The following is a 21,866-nucleotide window of genomic DNA, read 5'->3' as shown; positions in this document are numbered from 1 at the left end:
CTGCAAGTATATTTAGAAACTGTAAGAAAAATAAAGCTTGAAAACTAGCCTTGTGCTCCACTTTCTTGGAAGATGCTAAATACAGGACCTTGCAAGTTGTGAGTAACAAAGTTTTCTACTACCTGGAAGGCCGCTAACATTTTACTTCAAAACATAATTACATATAAATATTATACTATTCTATGTGGTGATTTAATTCAGAAAAAGAAATATCTGGCTGTAAAATTCTGTGAATTGTCCCTGCAGTCTTAAAACATATTGCAAGACAACACCAATGTCATAGATGTTTTGCTTTAACCTGTTCACTGAAAGTTCAGCATACTGCTTAAATTACAAAATAATTTGCATATGGAAACATTTTGTTTCCCAAACGGATTCAAACAAAAAATAATTTAACAGATACATCATAGGTCTTTATTTAAAAAGAAAATTTCAATTTATTTATAGTTGCTAAGTGTTAGCATTTGAAATTCTGCTGTATTCTCCCACATGGGAGTTACATACATTTTTAATCTATTTTATTGTTTGTGGTAATTGTAGCTGAATGTTGATTGCTAAATAGCAACTAAGGTATATGGCATAAAGCTAACATGAATTATTTAGAAAATCGTTACAAACTCCTAGTCACCTGCAGAGAGCAAGTTGTTCAGAAAAAACACACATAAAACCACCCGCCCGCCCCTCCCCCCCCCCATTCACCAGCAAAACTTAAAAATCTATTTCTAGGCTGCTTTTGCTGGCCTATCAAAGACAGAAAAATACTACTGACACTCTGAGAAAATTTTGGGGGTAGAGGACTGGAGAGAACACAACACTAAAAAAAGTAACAAATTATCTCAAGTCATTTTTAAATTGGGCTATCTAGGGAAGAACTTTATCTTTAGAAATAATGTTGGTAACATGGATAGCCATGGCAGCAAGAAAATTGGAAAAAGTACACCAACAAATTGCTTTACTGCTATTACTTTGCGCAGAACTTCCTTCTCCTCCTCACTTACACGCAGCCCAATCTGAACTATGCAGAATTATAGAACAAAATTATAATAGTTACAGCATCTATTACAGTAATGCACAAGAAAAGATTTCAGCAACAGACTTGGCAATGCTGTGGCACTGATTTTAAAACTCAATTTCTAATTACTTTCAGTTGTCTGGAAGTCAGATGTTCATTGAAAACAAGTTCATTGAAAAACTCCCCAGAGAATACATTTATTAACATTACTTGGATGCTTTAAAGTAATTTCATAGCTACAAAATCAAAGTGCTTTTTAAACAAGAAAAGCATTTCTTCTCTCTACAATGTATGACAGATCTAATTTTCCAAGGCAGAGCAATGACTGCATTTTGAATGGGGCCAATTCAGGGAAAAGTTTTAAGCCATGCATGACTGCCTCTTGTTCCACATTAACTTAATATCAATCCATGATCCAAACGGAGCTGGTCAGTCTTCTGCCCCAGTTGTTCATATTCACACCTTTATTCATACTAGCAGTAGTACTAATACTCATGCTGCTGCCCAGTTATCTAGACTGGGCAACAGATTTTGCTGAAAGTTAACCTGATCACAAAAACAAATACAATTTCAGTCAGGTTAGCTTCCTGATCTGGCTCATCATACAGCAGCATGAACAAAATCAACATCCAAAACGGGCAGTGGGAACTAGGATAGAATTTAAGTTTAGTTAAAGCAACCATGGAACTACAATCCAAGTGCTTATGCAAAGGAAAGGAAAAAATGAGGTGCACTTCAGCTCCATTTTCTCCACTCCTTTCTCATCCTCCAAGCTCACCAACCTATCCATGCCTTGGCATTCATTTAATGCTCATGCCTATGTTCACAGAAGTTCAGTAGTGTTGCACTTAAGAGCCTTGTTCAGCAACAGCTACACAAGAACACCAGCTACAACAATGGTGTCCTTTCAAAGCTATTTTAGTCACTTTTCAGTTAATGACCATACACATCCAAAAACCAGGTTTAAAATGTATCTCAAAAGAAAAAAGAAAAAAAAGCAATCTTACAATGAACAATTCCCTTAACCAAATAACATTTTCCATTCATGTAGGTTAGCTGCACTGCACAGGCAATCCTTACAAGCACTCTGGGAAGTAAATATTATTGCTCTTTCATTACGGGTAAGCAAAAAGTTCTGGCAATTCGCACAGAATCTCAAAGACAGAGCTCATCAGCATAACAGAATTTAGAGCCATGAGCATATGAAACTTCTGAACTCCCAGCCACCATCCATCAATTTTACTGTTATCAACAGTAACTGTGTTACTACATATCAATTATCTGAATAAAAAAGGAGGAAGACTTCAAAAAACTTCACATAAACAGTAGCTTCTATTTTAAAGAAAACCCTCTGTGTATCCAAGAAAATTTTTTCCTAGTGACACACTTTAAGAATCAAGTTGAGTCTGGGTACAATGTTTCTGCCTCCTTTCTTCTCTATGAAGAGATTCAATGCATATTTAGGGTGTGTATCAAACAGATGGAAAAGCAGGGCTTTAAGAGAAGGGCAGACCAGTAGAACTTTATAATATCCTATGAACTGCAATTTCAGAATCCCATTGACAGTGAATTTTGTACTTAAACTTGTTCAGCATAACACATGTTCATTGCCTCTTTTTGACCTCCTTTGATATGGAAACAGCTACAGCATTGTCAAACCAAAAAAACTGCAATAAAGTGAAGACAAATGCTTTAATGTGCCCCATCGGAGAGATATTTCATAACTTCCTAAGCCATACTCTGTAGTCAGTACATAATTGAAAGATTTACTCCAACCTGACATCAATTATAAGATTAAGAAACATTAAAAACAAAGAAAAATTGACAGACCTCTAACATAAAGGTTCATTCTATTTTTCTTCCTTCCTTGTAACTAATAAACTAGGAATTCAATTCTGAATTAATCATTTTGACTATGCAAAACCATCTTCTCCCTCCTCTACCACCACAGAGAAGGACATAAACACACAGAAAAGAAAAAAACTAAAGTGACACAACAAAACTAGATCCACATGAAATAACACTTCAAATGGTGGCATTTTCAGAAATAGAAAAGTGAAGAAATAAAATGAATGCTAAAATAAAACTGGCTTAACTTTAAATTCTCAAACTAGGAACCAAGAGTGAGTTTTATGCCCAAAAGAGCTGTATTTTGCCAAAGAAGTTATGACTTTTCTCTTTGTTTTCATTTTAAAGGCTACAAGAAACATTTAAGAAAAATGGTGTCACTGAGACATGCACCACACTGAAAAGCAGTGAGGACTACTAAGAGGGTTCAAAGAAACAAGTCAATGAGGAAAGCCTGAACATAAAGGTGTGATAAATCCACCTTAATACATAATAGCTTACTGTAAGGAAGAAACAAAAACTTAACTCATCTCCATATCCAAAATTAATAATTTAACTCCAGCTGTATATTAAATAAGCATTTCTCACCATAAAGATATAAAGTACTACAATAGATTGCCTGGGAGGACTATAGACAAGAGGTCTTTAAGGAGTTAGATAATAAGGCTAATGTAGAGGTAGCTAATCCTGCATTGGACAAAAAGACAAACATTTTATGAAGAAGGAAGCAAGTTTTTTTTCTAATAAAATTTGAAAGTTAATAACATTTGTTTCAAGAGCAGGGATAGCCTTCCCTATATCATACACAGCAGGTTTTGCAATGGAAAAGATTTTTACACTGCAAAGCAGCAAAGATAACCAGTGCTGGAAAAAGGGGTATACTGGGATCTAAAACCACAATGATTAACAAGTCTCTAAACAACTACTACTGAGATTTATTGTGAAATGCACATAGTTTTATTACACAAGGTTAGCAAGAGCTCACTACTTTATAAGTGTGATTAAAAACCAAAGAGTTTGGGTATTTTAAGCTCAGTATCACACCAGTAGCTAATATCAATGCACCTGATTATTGTTTAAATGTTTTACAAGTTGTAACTAACAGATCAAGTAGGGAAAGAAGAGATCACATTTCATTTGGGCATCCAAAACTCTTCCCACATCTCTTAGAGACAAAGGAAAATATGGAAGGTAAGTAGAAGATCTGTGTGGTAATTCTGTAACAACAAACTCCTGAGAAGAGAAAAAGTATCTTGAAAGGCTGTTGCCATAACCTCATAGGTTGACTTCTATGTAGCAATGGATGCTAGACATCCAATTAATAAATTCAAATTCCATTTCTCCATTAAAAAAACCCTTTACATAAAATATAGCTTCCATGCCCTTCTCCAGCTACTTGAAACATAGTAGAATACGTTCTAGTTCATTCAAAATGTAGAATAAAAAGATGACAGAAGTGGTGGAATCTCCAAACATTGCGGGGGGGGTGGGGGAACCACCACCAAAAACTTTCAGTACTTAACTATACTTGCACCTAGAAAACACTCAACTATTTTCAATTATAAGCACTTTTTTCCTTATCCACAACAGAATATTTACATATTTGAAGGCCTAATCTCCCATAAATCTGTTTTCCTCTCTAGACTCCAATTCCTTCATTTTTTTCCTCAGTGATCACATTTTCTAGACCTTTAATAATTCTCACGCCTCTCTCCGAATTCTCTCCCATCAGCCCACACTCTTACTTATGTACTTCCAGAGACCAAACCAAACAGCACCCTGCCAAACTAACCCATCTCCATAGCCTCTCATCCACTCACCAATCGGTCATTGCTACTCACGTACGTCTCTCCTGCTCAGTACACCAACGGCCCTGCTCAGCCTTGCCACCCTACACACCTACCTGGTAACACCAGGTACTCCCGCTTCCCCACCACCTCGCACAGCCTTTACTTCCCCAGCACTACCTACCCTCATCCCTTACTTAACACCGCAGCTCCTCCACACACACCTGCAGCAGGCCAATAGCACAGACAGGCGACTAACAACAAAGAGTGCAGGATCCAGCCCATCACTCACCCAGTAGCTCTCGGGTACCGTGCAGATGCCTCCAGCCTCCTCGAGCAGGGAAAGACACGCCAGTACCCAGAGCTAGCCGCCCCCCCAGCAGCCACCTCGCCACCCCCTTGCTGCCGCAGCTCAGCCACAAGGAAGCTGCCATCTTGCTTCTCCTCGCTTCCCTGCCCTCCCCAGCGCCGGGGCTGTCTCTCTCACTGCCTGAGCAGGAAAAAAAGCGGCACGCTCTCCACCCCGCGGCCAATCCGCCTCAGCGCGGAGGAGCGGCTTCACCAACGCTTCCTGCCCTACCGCTGGCCACCTGCCTGCACCTGGCACAGCAGCAAGCCCTCTCGCAGCACCAGCTGTGGGCGCTCAGCCCCTCGCCTGCTCGAACCCGACTGCCTCTATCGCCCCAGATACGAGCGAATGGCTACCACAGACGCACCTGCACCCCTCTCAGCCCCGCCTGCTTGTCCGCCCCCAGGGTGCGCCCGCATCTCCTCTCCAGCTACTCCCACTACTGGTCCTTTCCTGCCCTCCCGACCTGGGGGAGGGTGGGGAGCTGGTCTCTCCCTCCCACCCCCGCCAGTCTGCTTTCGCCCCGGGGCAGGGCCCGTGCCGCCCGTTAGGGTGTCGCTCGGCTCGATGCCCTACCGCCGGGGGTAGGCCAGGGGTAGGCAGGCTCTCTACAGGCGCCCGCGCGGTCCCTGAAAGAAGCCCCCAAGGAAGGACCCCCGCACTCACCGTCCGACCGGCAAGATGGCGGCGGCTGCCAACAAGCACGACGCGGCGCAGGTAACGAGGGGCCATGCGAAGACCCCACACGCGGCGCCTGCCCCTGAGGCCGCGTGGACTTTAAAGGGGCGCAGGGCTTGGCAGTGGGGCGGGCGCGCACGCCTCGTCCCGGCAGCGTCCCCTTTAAGCAGCCCGGCGGCACGCGATGTGGGTCGGCCACCCCCTGCCTGCAGTCCAACACTAACTGGAAGCATTTCCTGTGGCGTGCAGCCCCTTGTAGCAACTGCAACAAGATGCAAGTGGTGTGTCTGTTCAGAGGAGCTGTATTAAAGAAAGCCTCTGCTTGCTGTGATTCTAAGGGCCAGGAGATAATCTTGAGGGGCTCACAAAACCCCTGTTCCCCTTTGCTTAAGTCTTACGGTCTTATTGTAGACCATCGGGGATCACTCAGTCTTCAACTTTAGAGTCACTGTGGTATCGGGGCGGGGGGAGAGAACAGTGACAATAGCACTTTTTCTTAATGTTTCAGCAAAGGTATTGGTACTAAGTAACTACCTGCCTACCAGTTTTGGTGTGTGCTACTTATTTTTTGCTTTTGTTCTCTTTATTCTGTGGGTGTTAACAGAATAACACGCACACACACACCCCCCAGTGTGGATTCCTGCTGCTAAACGAACATTTCTTTTGGAAATGTCCTTTCATGGGCATAAGTGACTAAGCTGAGCAGTAGAGCAGGTAATCACTTGTCATTTTTGAAAAAAAAACAAAACTATTAAAGCTTCTGATCGCTGCAATTAAAAAAAAATTCAAAACATAAAAAAAGGCACACCATAAATGATCGATTTCAGTTGGAGATCTGTATCTGCTATAAAAATGCCAGTCTGAGGCTTTTAAGCAGAGTAGAAATCCTCACCACATTGCTTTCCTATCCCTTACAATTATTTCTTTTTCAGACCTAAAAAAACTCCCTTTTGCATTATAGAATCCTAGTATGGTGCTGAAGGTGTTGCAGAAAATAAACTTTTTTTAAAGGATCATGGCATTTTTTTTGCTATTTAGGTTTATTTGGTCCATTTCTATGCTAAAGACACATTTTAAACAAAAATCTACCAGCTTATTGATGGTACTTTTCTCACTTTATATATACAGTATAGCGCAAATCTGTTTTACCACATCAGACTTATCACTACACGGCTATTCAAAGAAACCTCATCATGATTTACTACATGTCAGTATGAAATATCAACAGTATGATTTCATCTGTGCAGTCTGTGCATATTTCTGAGGAAAATATATGATTTCTAAGCAATCTATGAAAGGGAGATACATATTTCAGGCACTGTTTATTTACTATAATATCTTAAAATATCCGCATTGTAGTTCAGTTTTACACCTTTTGAAAATTATCCCCAAAACCTTTACAAATGTGTTTGTTCCACAAGTAGCCTGGGTCCACCTTGATTTCCATTGTATTATTCCATTATATTATTCCATTATTCCATTATATTAGATCCACATTGTGTTCTGGATTTTAGGGTTGGGAGGGTGGGTTTGTTTTATTTTGTTTTTTAAATCATATTAGGTACAGTAATTGGATTAAAATAGGAAAAAGCTAATTTTGCTTGAGCAACCACAGTCTTGCAGAATACAGTAATTTTTTAAAAAGCTTTGACTGCTAGAAATAGTCTAAATATTCAGTGAATACTTTCAGTCAGGTTCTGTTTAGAAATTTACCAGCAAATTTGTTTTCAAAAGAATAATTTAATGGATTGGAAAAATTAGTCACTTCCTTTAGTTAATGGAAATTTGTGGAGTTGTCCTTTATACCTAACAGCATGTAGAAACTTAAGCTAAGGTGGTAATAGCATAGCAGCAAAAGAAGCTAAATTGTTCATGTTAGCTGTATCAGAAAACTAGTGGGCCAGATCCTGAGTTGGAGATATGAAGGAAGAGATAAGCAATGACATCTGTACTTCAACTTAAAAATCAAATTTAAAAGTACTGTTAATTGAGATTTGACAAAGAGTAATCCTGTTAAGTTGCCTACTGTTTTCACAGATGTTTACTCCCAGGCTTATTACAGCAAGTACCATTTTTAATTATGGAAACAACTGTCACTTTTATTATCAACATGAAATGCAGTAATATTTTTGTTTAGATAGTTTATGTTTATAATCAGTATCCACTGATCCTGGAAAAATACTGTTAAACTCTGAGGATTGATTTATAATCCTGGATTTTTTCAGAAAAATAGTCAAAATTCCTTCATTATATTTATTTTCATATGTTCTTGATGAAAGTAGCTTCTGAATTTGAACTTCTAAAAATTCTTTTTAATGATTTAAAGTGGTGAAAAGCACTCATGTTCTCCCATGAATATGAATCTTGCAGTAAATATCTATATTAATCAAACAGGGAAAATATGAAACAACAGTAGGAGTGGTATAATCTAGGGTTTTTTTGCAGCTGTGTACATTCAATAAATAATAACAATGTAAACCTGTTTAATATAAGCTTATCCCATCAAAAGTAGAAGAGACATAATTTGTCTTTGAAATGAAAAATAGCGATGTAGTACATAGGTTAGAAATAGACAGTGATGTAATTTTGAATAAGAGTCAAAACAAAATACTGTGGGACTCAGTTTTGTGACAGGTGAATAGATAAAAAATATGTACAGCCATTAATTCTTTATAAGTAAATTGGAACAACAAAACGGGGACCCATGATTTATACGTACTATGTGCTTGTTTTCTATTTGTAAACATACGACACATGCATTAATATTTTCAGATTCACAGTACATTTCAGAGTCATTAGTATTTGAGGAATGTTTACTTAGAGTATACTTGATGTATCTTACTATTTTCAGTGGCGAAGAGCTGGAAGTTTCATTTTCAGCTGTGTAAATGGGGAAGATTTCAGATTTTTTTCACTGTAAATACAGTAAAAATGTTTGCTTATTTGGTCTGGGGTCTTTTTCCTCCATGTACTCTTGTACATGCTGTTCTGTTTGTTTCAGGTAATGTGAACAGATGAGGTTCATGGTCCTTTAAAAATCTTAACTTTTTACATAAATTTCTAGGAGTGCTGGTTAGAGTCTTGTTTCTATCACTTGAAATGAATAAACAGATGATTTTTTAATATATTAGAAGAGACTGTAAATAATAGAAACAAAATCAGAGCAGGCAGGAATACCATCTGAACTGAATTCCAGTACTTTGAAGTGCTTCAGAAACAAGTGCCATTAAAGAATATGGTGCAACACTATTAAGTTGAAGTTTGAAGTACTGATCAGGCTTAATGCATATATAAAAAGAGTTATGTGAGAGTTGGCTGCAGTAGCAGGGGACTGTATTTGGTGACCTAAGGGTTTAGCCTTTCTGAAACTAATCCATTTTTCTGTTGAAAATAATGCAAGGAGCACATCTGTTGTGCTTAATTGCTGATTTCTGTCACACATCCATATAAGAAACAAAACCAGCTGTATTACTGTGGTAATACAGGTGGAAATCTTACCCCATCCCAGGGAGATAAATTGACGTAAATAAAATTACTGCTCTGTTTCTCTGTTGTTTAATTCCTTACTTGATGGGTTCAGTTGTATCAGGATCTTTGTGAAAGCACATACAATTTTTATTTTTACACTGGTAAATGGGGGAAGACTTTGGCTTTTTATTCTCTCACATAAGCTGAAAGAAAAGACAACATGCAAATGCATAAATTCAAGCACACAGCATGAATTAAAGTAGCATCTCACAGTTTTCTCTGTGTATACTGATTATATTTCTCACGTAAATGATTCCAACATTCAAATTTTTTAGTTTTCCAATGTAGTACTCGCTTATCAAAGACTGCTACCTGTTAGTTACAGCTTTCTTAGTTTTATATGTTCAGTGCAGAGCAATGCTTAGGATTTCCAATAAATAGTTTTGGCTTGTACTGTAAAGCCATTCTGGTTTAGATTAACTATGAATTAATCTCTGATGCTACAGATACCTTTGGTTAATAGATAGATATAGATATATTTATTGATGTAATAAACAATGGAATGTGGAAAAATCTAAGAACTTTTTTCCTTCTGAAAGAAATATTAAAATAATGCAATTTGCCTTCTGGCTAAACTGCATGTAAGGTCACCTCACATTGTAAAAATTTAGGAATGTGAAGTTCATCAAATAATTTGCTTGTGTTTTCTATGGTATTTTTGACTGCTATATATTATATATAATAATGTAGCTAATTAAATAATATAAATTTATTAAATAATATAATTAATAATATACATTATTAAATAATATAGTTAAATAATATAAAAATATATTATTTAACAGAACTTATAAAGTAGTTTTACTGAAATTTGTAAATCAAGCAAAATAAACCTACAGAAAACTGATTCAATGAGAAAAGTTATTAGTTGAGCTTTTTAAAATGGATAATGTTAGATGCATTTATTTCTCTTTTTTTATGGCAATAGTCTATGACTTAATCTCCCTGGTGGAATACCTGTGGGCCACTGCACTCAAATAAATTTGAGATGAGACCTTTCCTGTGAAGGTTAATCATACATGCATTTTATTTGGGGGTTTTGTTTGTTTGTTTCAAGGTGTGAATGGCCCCTGCAAAGTGTAAAGGGCATTGTGCAAACACACAGTCATTTTGTAGCTGAAGTTCATAAGCATAAATTAGACTGTGGTACTGCAGTATGAAAGTACTACCCCTTTAAACTCAATTTCAGAATTTAAATTCTTAGGTTTGTGATGTTTCTGATAGTTTTTAATTTATTTCTTTAATTTATTTTTAGGAGAAGTTACATCCAAGAAATCTTATCCCAGAGCTTTGTAGACTGTTTTATGGTTTAGGCTGGGTAACAGGAACTGGTGGAGGAATCAGCTTGAAACACGGGTAAGTAAAGATGGAAGAGAAAGAATGTGAAGGTTAGAGAGCGAGAGGGTGGCTGTGTTTAGTAGTTGGTGAGGGCATTTCAGTTCCACAAAAAATGTTTGAAAGTCAAGAATGAGCAAGAAAGTAGAGGGGGAAATGAACAGTACGCCAGATTTAACCGTACAGAAGGGAGGTGGCTAGTCTGAATTAATCATTGCATTCCCTTCAATGGAGAGACCCACCTTCACAGAGTGACTTTTTTCTGTCGTTTTCCTATCTTTGTTTAAGGTAGATGAATTGTCTTTAAGGAACAATGCATTCCCCCTTTTTATTTCATTGATTATGGAATTTAGAGTGGGTTACGCCAGGCACATGGCTTTCAAATGCCTGTGGTTAGATGAGATGAATCCCACCCTAGACATTTTGCAGGCAAGACATTTCCTTTAAGAAGGGAATTACTGTTCTACTGAGGTAATTTCTAAAGAGATACTCTTAACATAATTAAAGCAGGACAGGTTAACAGCAAAACAATTTTTGGTGTGCATCCACTATCTAAGGAGCACCACTTCGCTTTTCAATGTGCTCGCTAGTCATACTTTCCAAGCTTTTAATGGAGACAGAGCTCCTCTCAGTGGCCACTGACAAAAGAGAAGTCCTCATTCTGCAAAACACCTTGCACAATGCCTGCGATTCTATCCCCAGTCACAGGGTGTTGTGACACTCTAACTTGAAAGTGTCGGACCTCTCATTTTTCTGACGTACACTTGCATGCAGACACAAACAGCTACTGCTATTCAAATTTATGAGAGAGAGAGAGAGAGAGAGATGAAGTAAAGGCTCTAAATGGTAATATTTGTGCTGTTCTAATGGCTTTGTGCAGGTCATTTCACTTTGCTGCTTGATTTTGCAAGCAAAGCAACAGCAATAATAATAATGAGGGGAATGACAAGAGGGTTAATTCTTGGTTTTTAAGTTCTTCGTCTATGGAAAGATCTTTCTAGCACTAATTTCTCATCAATAGCTAAATATACCCTATTTTCTTCGTCATTTCAGTGCGATTCATGTTGGTTGTGGCAAGACAAATGGTGTCAACAGAGAATACACTAACATAGTAGGACAGTTTTCCTCCGCAGTTCTATAACTTGGTTGCTCAGACTACACCAAAATACATATTTGAGTTGGTACCAATGTTGTACATGATCTAGGAATAGTAATCTGTGTGGCTGTACTGTTTTATACCTACAGTAACAGTAGCTATGTTTCAAAATTAATAGCTACGAGGCAGAGATCAGACTAGCTTAGGATTTGTTACATAGGAAATAAATAGTGAAAGAACAATTGAAATTTGATTGAAATTCTAGCAACTGGTCTTACCAGCTAATCCTAATCAGCATTACTCACTGTGAAGTTTGTATCAACTACTCAGAATAAAAATGCCAATTTGGACATGGGATAGCATATTAAAAATGCATCTAGAATTCTTTGTTAGGTGTCCTATATTTCAAAGGCTCATCATAATCAGATTTTCCCTTTGTGATTAATTTCTAAAAAATAAAAAAATTTGTTTTAAGAAAAAATGCATGTCTTTCATTAGTAACCGAATTACCACTTGATTTCTCGATATGTTGCGTTCTCAATCATCTTGCTCATGCAAAGAAATTAAGACTAAATTAATGCAATGTTGGCAGTGTTAATTCATGAAAGTTAAAAGTTACAAATGTGATAAAGCCACATTTTGCTGTGCTTCACAGCTGTTTTACCACTATGAAGAGCACATCATCCTAAGAGTTGTATTTTTGGAAGAGTTAGAGTCATAGAATCATAGAAACATTTAGGTTGGAAAAGACTCTTAAGATCATCGAGTCCAACCATAAACCTAACACTGCCAACTCCACCACTAAACCATGTCCCTAAGTGCCATGCCTAAACATCTTTTAAATACCTCCAGGGATGATGACTCAACCACTTCCCTGGGCAGCCTGTTCCAATGCTTGATAACCCTTTCAGTGAAGTAAAATGTCCTAATATCCAGTCTAAACCTCTCCTGGCACAACTTGAGGCCATTTCCTCTCGTCCTATCACTTGCTACTTCAAAGAAGAGACCAACACCCACCTTGCTACAACTTCCTTTAAGGTACTTGTAGAGGGTAATAAGGTCTCCCCTCAGCCTCCTTTTCTCCAGACCAAATAACCCCTGTTCCCTCAGCCAATCCTCATAAGACTTGTCCTTTTGATCCTTCACTAGCTTCGTTGCTCTTCTAAGAGCTCTTGTCCAGAAATATAAACGTCTTGTGGTCCTTAGGAAATGTATCTGTAACTTGACTAATTATTCACTAGATGTCTCTCTGCTCCTGAATTTAGTATGTTCCTGTTGAAACCAAATACTGATTACAATTGAGAGAGATAGTCTGATTTTTTTTTGCTATTATTGAAAATATTTCAGATAGCATCTTAAAAACATTTTAATTTAAATCAATTTTTTATAATCTTTGTTCATGTAAACCTTGCAAGAAGTGATGCTCCTCTACATGAATTTCAGTCATTTAATTGCATTGAATTAGTATTATATTTTTATCAATACAAATAAATATATAAGTGCATTAAAAACCTAAACTACACAGTTATAACACAAACCAAAAGTGTTTACATTGTGGAATACTACAGGTAATTAATATCATTTATAGGTAGTCTGTGGATTTTTAAGTAATAGTTTTGTCACCTGTTTTGTCATAGATCAGTATCTGCTTGCAATTTCTCTTGTTCTATTTTTATTCTGAATTCTGGGGATTTGAGTTTGGAATTATTACAGGGGGACGCTGCGCGTTTTTCTTTGCAGGAAAAATAAAGCTGCACTTCTTACATGTGTTTCAGATCTCTTGTCAAGTTGAAAGTACAGTTTCACACCCCTGCAAGTTAAGAGATTTCATATGCCCTTGTATGATTTGGTTCTATTTTGAAAACTATTTACATGTCAATCTGTGGAAGGAGCAAGAAGATTATTAAATTATGAGGGGCTAGATTTGCTATTTCCTTTTCAGTGGATCAAGAGCTCTAATGCCCATGCAGTTGAACAACCCTGTGTTTATTGATTTTCCTTGTCTGTAACTTTTCTTAGGAATGAAATCTACATCGCCCCTTCGGGAGTCCAAAAGGAAAGAATACAGGTATGTTGAACTGTATTTTTAACCTCAGACCTCATCTTGAGATGGATGAAAGTACTTTTGTTTAGAGTTTCATTTTTCCTTACATAAAGTTAGAAACTGTTGACTGCATTATTGAAACAACTGAGGATTTCGCCCAGTACTCCACTAGCATAGCAAACCAACATGTGTTTCAGTGGCCAGTGTAGATCAGTCTTGATGATCTCTTTGCTTTAAATTAACACAGAAGACTGTGAGATTCCAGCATTACTCAAGTCCAGCTTTATTCTTTGTCAAGCTTGAATGACTTTATAGCTGTCTGGCTACAGTTTCAGGTTACTGTGGCACATACGTAATTAAGCATTAACACCTATTCTTTATTTATTTTCATTTGAGTGATTACAAATCTTTGTCTTGATATTCTCAGTAAATAGGTGGGCTCTCCCCATGAAAAGGTGACCTTGTCTGTCTCCTTTCCAAAAAACCCCAAAAATATAAGGAGAGGGGAGAATGGTAAATGCTAACTATTCTATGACGGCAGGAACTCCCCCAGAATAGAATAATATGTGGAAAGGATTTGTTGTTTTATGGATCTGAGGGTAAATGCAATGAGAAATGAAAGGAATCTCTTCACTGATAGGAACTTGGGGTTTCACAGCAGTGCTGGCTGAGGATGTTAGCAAGTAAGGCAGGCAAAGACATAACATGGCAAGACCGTGGCGGTCTGTTCTTTGCTAGCAGTAGCAGTGGATTGAGCGCAGTGAGTAAGGAAATCTCTTGCAACTGTATTTCCTGCTCATTTTTAAAATAACATTAAAGAAGAAAGTTTTATTGCTGCCCTGAACAATTCTTTGTGCTATTATGAGTAGTTGATTGAGGCAAAGGTAACATTCATGTAAAGCTACTAAAAGCAATGTTTAAAGAAATAGTTCTACAAGTTAAATATATTATATGTAGGTTTAATTCATGTCCTTTGTTGGTTCTTTAAGGGGGGAAGGAAAAGTACGTCTACATTTCTCTTTTTGAATCAGTTACTTCTTTTCCTTTTGATCTATTGTCTGTTATTTAGATACAAGCTGTCTCCTTTCTGAGAAAATCTTAGTTTTAAAAATATCTGCTTGGCAGCAGTCTGAATTAAAAGAATACCTAATACTAATTCACATTACACAATGTCAGTAAATAGTATTAGAAGATAGAATAAATGCAGTGCGTTATAGCATTTTTACAAAGTTAAAATCACATTCTGTATTAAATATACGGTGTATATATTTGTCTCCCTAGAAGGAAAACAAAACTATTTGGGTCATCACAGGTCAAAATAATTTCTTCTTTCTTACAGCCAGAAGATATGTTTGTTTGTGACATGAATGAACAGGACATCAGTGGTCCTCCACCACACAAGAAACTAAAGAAAAGCCAGTGCACACCTCTTTTTATGAATGCCTACACTATGAGAGGTGCGTACCAAATGTTTTTAGTTCAGCAATGACTGAAACACTGTGTATACATATCCACAAAATTGAAATTCAATACCATATTCTTTATATGTGGTAGTTACAGTGAAATAAACATTAAACTATAAAATAAATTGATTTGAAAAGCAATATATACAATGGAAGGTAATCTGTGGTAACATCCTATGAGTGTCATTTACATTTTAATCTTCTCATGTACCTATACCTGTGATCATCTTTTCAGCACTAATTTTTAGTGCAGTATATTAGTAGGTTGTGGGAGGAGCTGGGGGATTTACAGCAGTTTTATACCAGTAGTTTTGCCTATTCAGCAACTACATTTTAGATCCTTTTACAACCATTATCTGTGATCAAAGGTTCTAAATTATGGATAGTTGAAAAAAGAATGAAACTTTTCTTTTGCACGTGGACAGTAATAGAGAGCTTTTGTTGTTGTGTAAGATTTATATCTGTTTAGAAAGGATTTAGGGAGTCTCTTCTGATCTTCCTGCACAAGAAGCTTACATGTGTACCCGAGGAAAACTCATTTCATATTTTTGGCAACATTGCAACTTTATAAGTAAATTGTAAATATTGTCTACCTATCTTTCCATCATGACAGAATAAGATAACAATAAATATTTTTTCAGAGAATCAGTGGGTAATCAAAGAAGAGCATAAAAAGAAAGTAAAAGTCTTTAAACTTTCATCTCACAAACAAGTTTGGGAATTCTTTAGAATCTCAGAACTCTGATAAAATTGATAGACTGTTTCAGTCATTGCAGTATGTAAAGAAATATACAAGTAGTGTTTCTCCTTGAATTTCTGCAAGTAATTTCTCTCCTGGAATTTGTCATTAACTAAAAGTTAACACTGGTGTCCTAAGACAATCCATAATTATCCTTTATAGATGAGTAATTATCTCATACCTTTATTTAGGTTGCTGTATATTTTCTCCTCTAATACAGTAGATCACCATTTGCTAAGATGCCTAGCCAAGGGAAATGAATCAAGTATGTGAATAAAATTTTCTTAGTACACACATTTTAAAATTAATTCTGAAAATATATTTTTTTCTTCTTTTTGTGTTCTTAGGGGCAGGCGCAGTGATCCATACTCATTCCAAGGCTGCTGTTATGGCTACCCTTCTTTACCCAGGGAGTGAGTTCAGTATTACCCATCAGGAGATGATAAAAGGAATCCAGAAGTGTACTTCAGGAGGCTATTACCGGTACTTCTCTATATTTAAGAAAAGAGGCATGCTATTTGATCATTTGTTTTCAGCAATATAAATAGATGACAAGTCATTTGAGTTATGTGCATTAAAGTGTATAATATAAAGTATTAGGAATAAAAAGTAAAAAGACCCCTGGAATAAATCTGTCATTGGCTTTCCCTAAGAAGGTGTCAAGCCTATGGAAGAGATCTGAGATAAAATCTTGTAATGTCAAGGCTACTGTGGTCTGTTGAGCTACAGAAACAAACCAAATAAAGAGCTATGTCCTGACAAATATCTCAAGAACAGAGATGTTACCACATCTGTACAATGTTAAACTGAAACTGGAGCCAACTAACATTAGATAACGTACAAGCTACACTTGGGTGGACTTCACATATCACTGCCTGTGCTAGTTTAGAGCATGTTAAGAGAGTAGAGGATTTCAGATTTTACTTGACAGGCTTTGAAAGAAAATTCAGAATAAACAGCTCGTTAAAGGTAATGTTATTACTTTTCAAGGATGAGCTCTGAGGTAAGTGCTGAGTTATTCCAAATTATATGTGATGGCTTGTTTTGAGGACTCCACCCACAGAGTGTTGAATTGGGATCCACAAACAACATTTATATAATATGTGACAATTAGATGAAATATTGAAATGCTAAATTCTTTCCACTTTTGGATGTTAATTTTTGTAACTAACTATTGCCCTTTGGCAAAGGAGCAAGCCATATGTCTGGCATGTGATTTTACATCTGGGCATATTTTATTCAGTTTTGGTTGACTTGCCAGCTTTACCTTCTTGTCAGCATTAGCATTTGTATTGTGGCCATTGAATTCAATGGCCCATTTAATTCAAAAGAAATTCGATAGTACAGAATAGGATCTTTCAAAAAAGGGATTGACAATATATATTTATTCTATATATATGTTCTATATATATGACAATATATAGAATGGAAACTATCCAGGAAAATGCTACAGATAGGATAATCAATTTGTTGGCCTAAATATGATCCCAGTGATGCCAGAATAGTTTTACCTTTGACTTCAGTAGAAGGAGAACTAGATCTGTAGCAAATAGCTTTGAAAGGTATTCTATGTGAAGGTCTGGCTAAATGTAGGCTGCTTATATTTCAATAAAACTAAAGAGATATCAAGTATTTAACTCATTCAGAGTCTTCTTGGGGCTTTATAGATATTAGTTCTTGATAAAAAGCTTATGATTATGATTACGAATCAGTTAAGGTATTTATACCTGCTTCCAAACTCACGTCCAAGTAGAAAGTAGAATCTAGGAAACCAATCCCTTAGCTTATTTGGCCTCACGAGTAGCAAACGCCCCAAATCTCATTTTAATGATCAGAATATGTAAGAGTCAAAGTAAACCTACAAAAAACTTAATTTTCTTCATTCACTATTTTTATAGACTTCCTTGGGAAAGCATCAGCATTGAAAACTGTAAGGGATGAGACTTTTTAATTTTCTGAATATCTGATTTGAAGTACAAGCTGTATTATTTTTACTATTGCTTTCTCTCTGTGCTTTATAAAAGTAAGTACTACTAGCATCCACTCATGAAATATCTATGTGATCTGAATGATAAATCTGAACCTGAACTGGGGACTTATTAAAACTATTTAAACAAGTTTCTGCCAGTGTTAATTAAGGTTCAAACAATGCCAAATATCCCAGTCCTTCTTCAGAAGAAACTCTTAGGCAAGTTCCACTGACTAACATGCATCATCTTGTCTTAGGAACTAGGGTTCTCAGGCTCTCTTAAGATCACATATAGCCCACCAATGACTCCATCACAGATAATTTATTTTTCATGTGTTGACTCTACTTTCTATTTATATGCCTTAGCAGGACAATCTTATTTCCAGGGGCTTTTTCGACTACCTAAATTAATTTTTTTCTGCTCTCCAGCAAACAGCTTCATTTCCTTCTTCATGATGTGATTCTTTTAAATAATTTAATCTGAGATAAAGCTTGTAGGTGATGCCAATACAGGATGAAGAGAGTCTGAAAAAGTTGTAAAGGGACCCAACTACAAAGTGATATGTGAACAAACAGTTACACCTAATACATTAAAGTGTTATTTTCTTTTTGTGCCTCAAGTGTAGCTTAGGTATTGCCAGCATAGCATACATTTGGGAGTGAGAGATGTTCCTGAGAGTTCTTATGTTACAGCGTGACTCACAAGAGAAGAGTGAAAAATCACTAGTGTTGAGAATTTGTTAACACCTTTACACAGTCAAAGGAAAATCTCTTTCTTAGGGAAAAGCTTCATACATCCAAGCACAGCATTTTTTTTAAATACATGAACATTCATTTTTCTTTTAGATATGATGATACACTAGTGGTTCCCATTATTGAGAATACACCAGAAGAGAAGGATCTCAAGGAAAGAATGGCACGTGCAGTGGAAAAATACCCAGACTCTTGTGCTGTGTTGGTCAGACGTCATGGAGTTTACGTATGGGGAGAAACATGGGAAAAAGCCAAAACGATGTGAGTACAATTTAGGAATATGGTATCTTTTGCCATTATACCTCAAAATCTTAATGATCCACCGCTGTCCAGTCAGAACGTTGTGTTGGTGATGTAAAGATCAAGGAAGAAAACTATTAATTTTTCATAAAACATGGTAAGACTTGATCCTTACTTTACATTTCACTTTTTTTTCCTTTTGATTTTAGGTGTGAGTGTTATGATTACTTGTTTGATATCGCAGTGCAGATGAAGCAGCATGGGCTAGATCCTTCAAAATATCCAGCAGGAGAAAATGGAATCTTGTAAATGACAACAACATTTATATTCAGGTGTGAATTTATCTGTAGAGATGATCTGTTTGGAGGGAGAGACTACAGATGACACCATCACATCAGTCTGCTTTCCCACTCAGGAAACTTCAGTATTTCACATCTCCCCCACTCTGCTCCATTACCACTGCAATTGTGTCTATGCCTGAAATAATGCTCCTTTACCACACAATGCAACAAAAACATATGTATTAATAGTTAAGTATGTCCTGTGCATATTTTAGCTCCTATGTACAGCATGGAGTGCAATTGCTTTTTAAAACTAATTTGTATCAAGCATTACCAGAAAAAAAACAACAGAGAAAAAAGACCACAGCCTTTACTAGGCTAATCTATACAGAGATGCCTGAACACCGACTTTTGTTCTTCAGCTTGCAGGATCAGGTTTGATTTCAGTCCGTCTCAGTGGTATCACTTATATGGTGGGTTGTTTCTTTTATTTCCTTCAGCAGAAATAGCTGGTGGCAATTTGATTAAGTTTCATTGATTAATGTCACCTATTTCCCTCATACAGCAAATTACAATGACTTTCTGTTTTCTAATGTAGCAATGATCAATGTTTTGAAAGTTTTCATAACAAATATTCTAAAGTAAAAGCACATAGGTAATATGATCAGGCAATACTTTACATAAAGGATCCCTGAAACAATTCTCACATAAGCAATATACAGCTCGGTATGGCAAAACACAGTGGTAGCGTAACGTTTCAGAGTCTGGAACACTTCTTCCTGAAGATCTAAGCAAACGTAAAGGTACCAGTATTGAGATTATAAAGGAGTTGCTAGGCCAAAGTGGTGGTCTAATTAAGCAGGATAGGCTAACTTGTTGCACAGAGTTGGCCCATCAGGTAATCCTCTCCACTCACCACGTTTGCATCAGAAGAGACGACAAATGGCTGCTCAGGCAGCACGATCCCAGAACACATAAGTACTTGGATCATTAGCCTTTATGCCCACAGTAGAAGAGGAAGCAGTGGGACAGGAGGCATGCTGTCAAGTGAGTCTCTGCGTGGACAGGTATTTGGAGTGCTGCCACCGCATACAGTGATGAAGACACGCTGGCTACCACACCTGCACAGAGCTACCTCATGGCCTGCAGGAACCATTCTAAAATTGCTCCTCAGCCCCTGCAATTGAATAGGTTGGACTAACATAGTGGCATTAATATTCCTTTGCGTATTTCTTATGACTAAATACCTAGTTTTAGAATATTTTCACTTTTATCTTGTTTCTCCTATACAGGTTTCTTACATGATGACGGGGGTTCCAGATTCCACCTCACGCTGTTAAAACCAGAAGGGGATGCAGTTATACTCAGCTGATTGACAGATGTTAGCAGTCAGTTTTGACTGTTAAACACATCCAAGAAGAAAAGGAGAGCTAAAACAAAACAAAAAAAAAGCTGAACAATCATTGCTATTTATGAATCCTGTCAAATGCTACAGTAGGAGGAATGAAAATTCAGATGCAAAAAAAGATTTTGAAAAAAGCTATGGAGAAATAATGTGACATTTTGTTTGCATGCTTTAAAAATTCATATTTCAACAACCTTCATTTGTTGATCCTACTCCGCTGCTACATCATTTAACTCGTTTTAGGTCTCCATTTCTGAAAGTTATAGTAGCCTTTATTCTTGGGAAAAACATGAGGATGACCCCCTTAATTAGAAGTTAGGTATAAAGTTTAAAGCATTGCTTGAACTGTTGATTCATTCATGCCGTGTTAATAAGTTTTTTTTTTAAATTAAGCCTGTAGCATATGTATTTTTAAATGCTCTTAATTGTCATTATCATGAGTAGGAAACATAATTTTATAGCTTGCATTTGGAAGTTGTTACTGAGACTGCTCTGGGTCTTATCTGTTTTTTACCTCTTTAAATTCATTCACTTTCAATAAGATTTTGTTTATTACAACTTTAAAACAGCTTTTTATGACCTATGATTAGCCAGCCTAAGATAGATTTAATCAAACTGCTCATTAAAATATAGTCTCACATATTTATGTATCTTAGTGTCTTCTTTCAAAATCTCCTGGAATGACCCCCCCAGTGGCATCAGTCTAAGCCTTGATTGACCAACTTTCTGATTGAGTATTGAGACTGTAGTCCCAAGGGTGAATTGAGACAGGGTAAGCGCCAATTGACCTTGTTTTCTGCTAGGGGCCATGCATTCCCACCACTTCCCCTTGCATCATCTCTGGCACTTTTTTGATCTTCCAGGAACTCTTCAACCTAAGAGAAAACTACTGCGGGAGTGGGGGGAAGAAAATTATCATATTGTTTCCTAATAAGCCATTGGTAAAACATTGAATCAACTCAGAGGTGGATCCAAAGAGAACCAGAGCTGGGGCAAAAGAGGAGATGGCTGAAGCCAGAGATGGCAGACAACACTTCCCCCATTTCATGGGGATCACTATTCAGACTTACTCGGCTACTTGTGGACAGGCATTTGCTGTGGATGTTCTGAAGAGTTCAGAAAGAACTGAAGTCTGTGGAAAGTATTCTGCTAAACCAAGAAGTCAGGAAGAAACTTCTTATATTTTTCACCCATTAATGAGCATTGACTTTTCTTTAGTTATGTATGTCAGATTACTGATTATAGCACAACATATGGTGTTGGTCTCTCTAGTTACTGGTAATTGTGTTGTGCTGAACTTAGACAAAAAACATCCTGCTTTGGCTTGGTGGGTATTCGT

At 37.0% G+C, this 21,866-nt stretch overlaps 2 protein-coding genes across 5 annotated transcripts in view; one reads left to right on the top strand and one right to left on the bottom strand.

Annotated features, from left to right (window-relative positions):
* Nucleotides 1–5,492, bottom strand: part of PDHX (pyruvate dehydrogenase complex component X) — a 53,834-nt gene extending 48,342 nt beyond the window's left edge. For 2 of the 3 annotated variants that reach the window (XM_072863976.1, XM_072863975.1), the window contains exon 1: nt 4,940–5,375. In XM_072863976.1, the coding sequence (XP_072720077.1) occupies nt 4,940–5,081 (142 nt within the window). In that variant the 5' untranslated portion in view covers nt 5,082–5,375. Of the gene's footprint in view, nt 1–4,939 lie in introns of all 3 variants that reach the window. The other variant, XM_072863977.1, reaches the window with a different exon arrangement.
* Nucleotides 5,493–5,573: 81 nt separating this feature from the next.
* APIP (APAF1 interacting protein) lies at nt 5,574–21,167 on the top strand. Of its 2 annotated transcripts, XM_072863978.1 has the most exons (8): nt 5,574–5,713; nt 10,458–10,558; nt 13,653–13,701; nt 15,017–15,134; nt 16,227–16,362; nt 18,695–18,862; nt 19,051–19,173; nt 20,415–21,167. In XM_072863978.1, exons 1-7 carry the CDS (start codon nt 5,678–5,680, stop codon nt 19,148–19,150), a joined length of 708 nt encoding a protein of 235 aa, XP_072720079.1. In that variant the 5' UTR covers nt 5,574–5,677; the 3' UTR covers nt 19,151–19,173; nt 20,415–21,167. The 2 variants fall into 2 exon arrangements, with proteins under 2 accessions (XP_072720079.1, XP_072720080.1); XM_072863979.1 differs by lacking the exon at nt 19,051–19,173.
* The last annotated feature ends 699 nt before the right edge of the window (nt 21,168–21,866 follow it).

Source organism: Ciconia boyciana, chromosome 6 (genome assembly GCF_034638445.1).
Source record: "Ciconia boyciana chromosome 6, ASM3463844v1, whole genome shotgun sequence".
NCBI lineage: Eukaryota > Metazoa > Chordata > Aves > Ciconiiformes > Ciconiidae > Ciconia > Ciconia boyciana.
The sequence above is the reverse complement of the archived record's forward strand: the minus strand, read 5'-3'. Positions and strand labels throughout refer to the sequence as shown.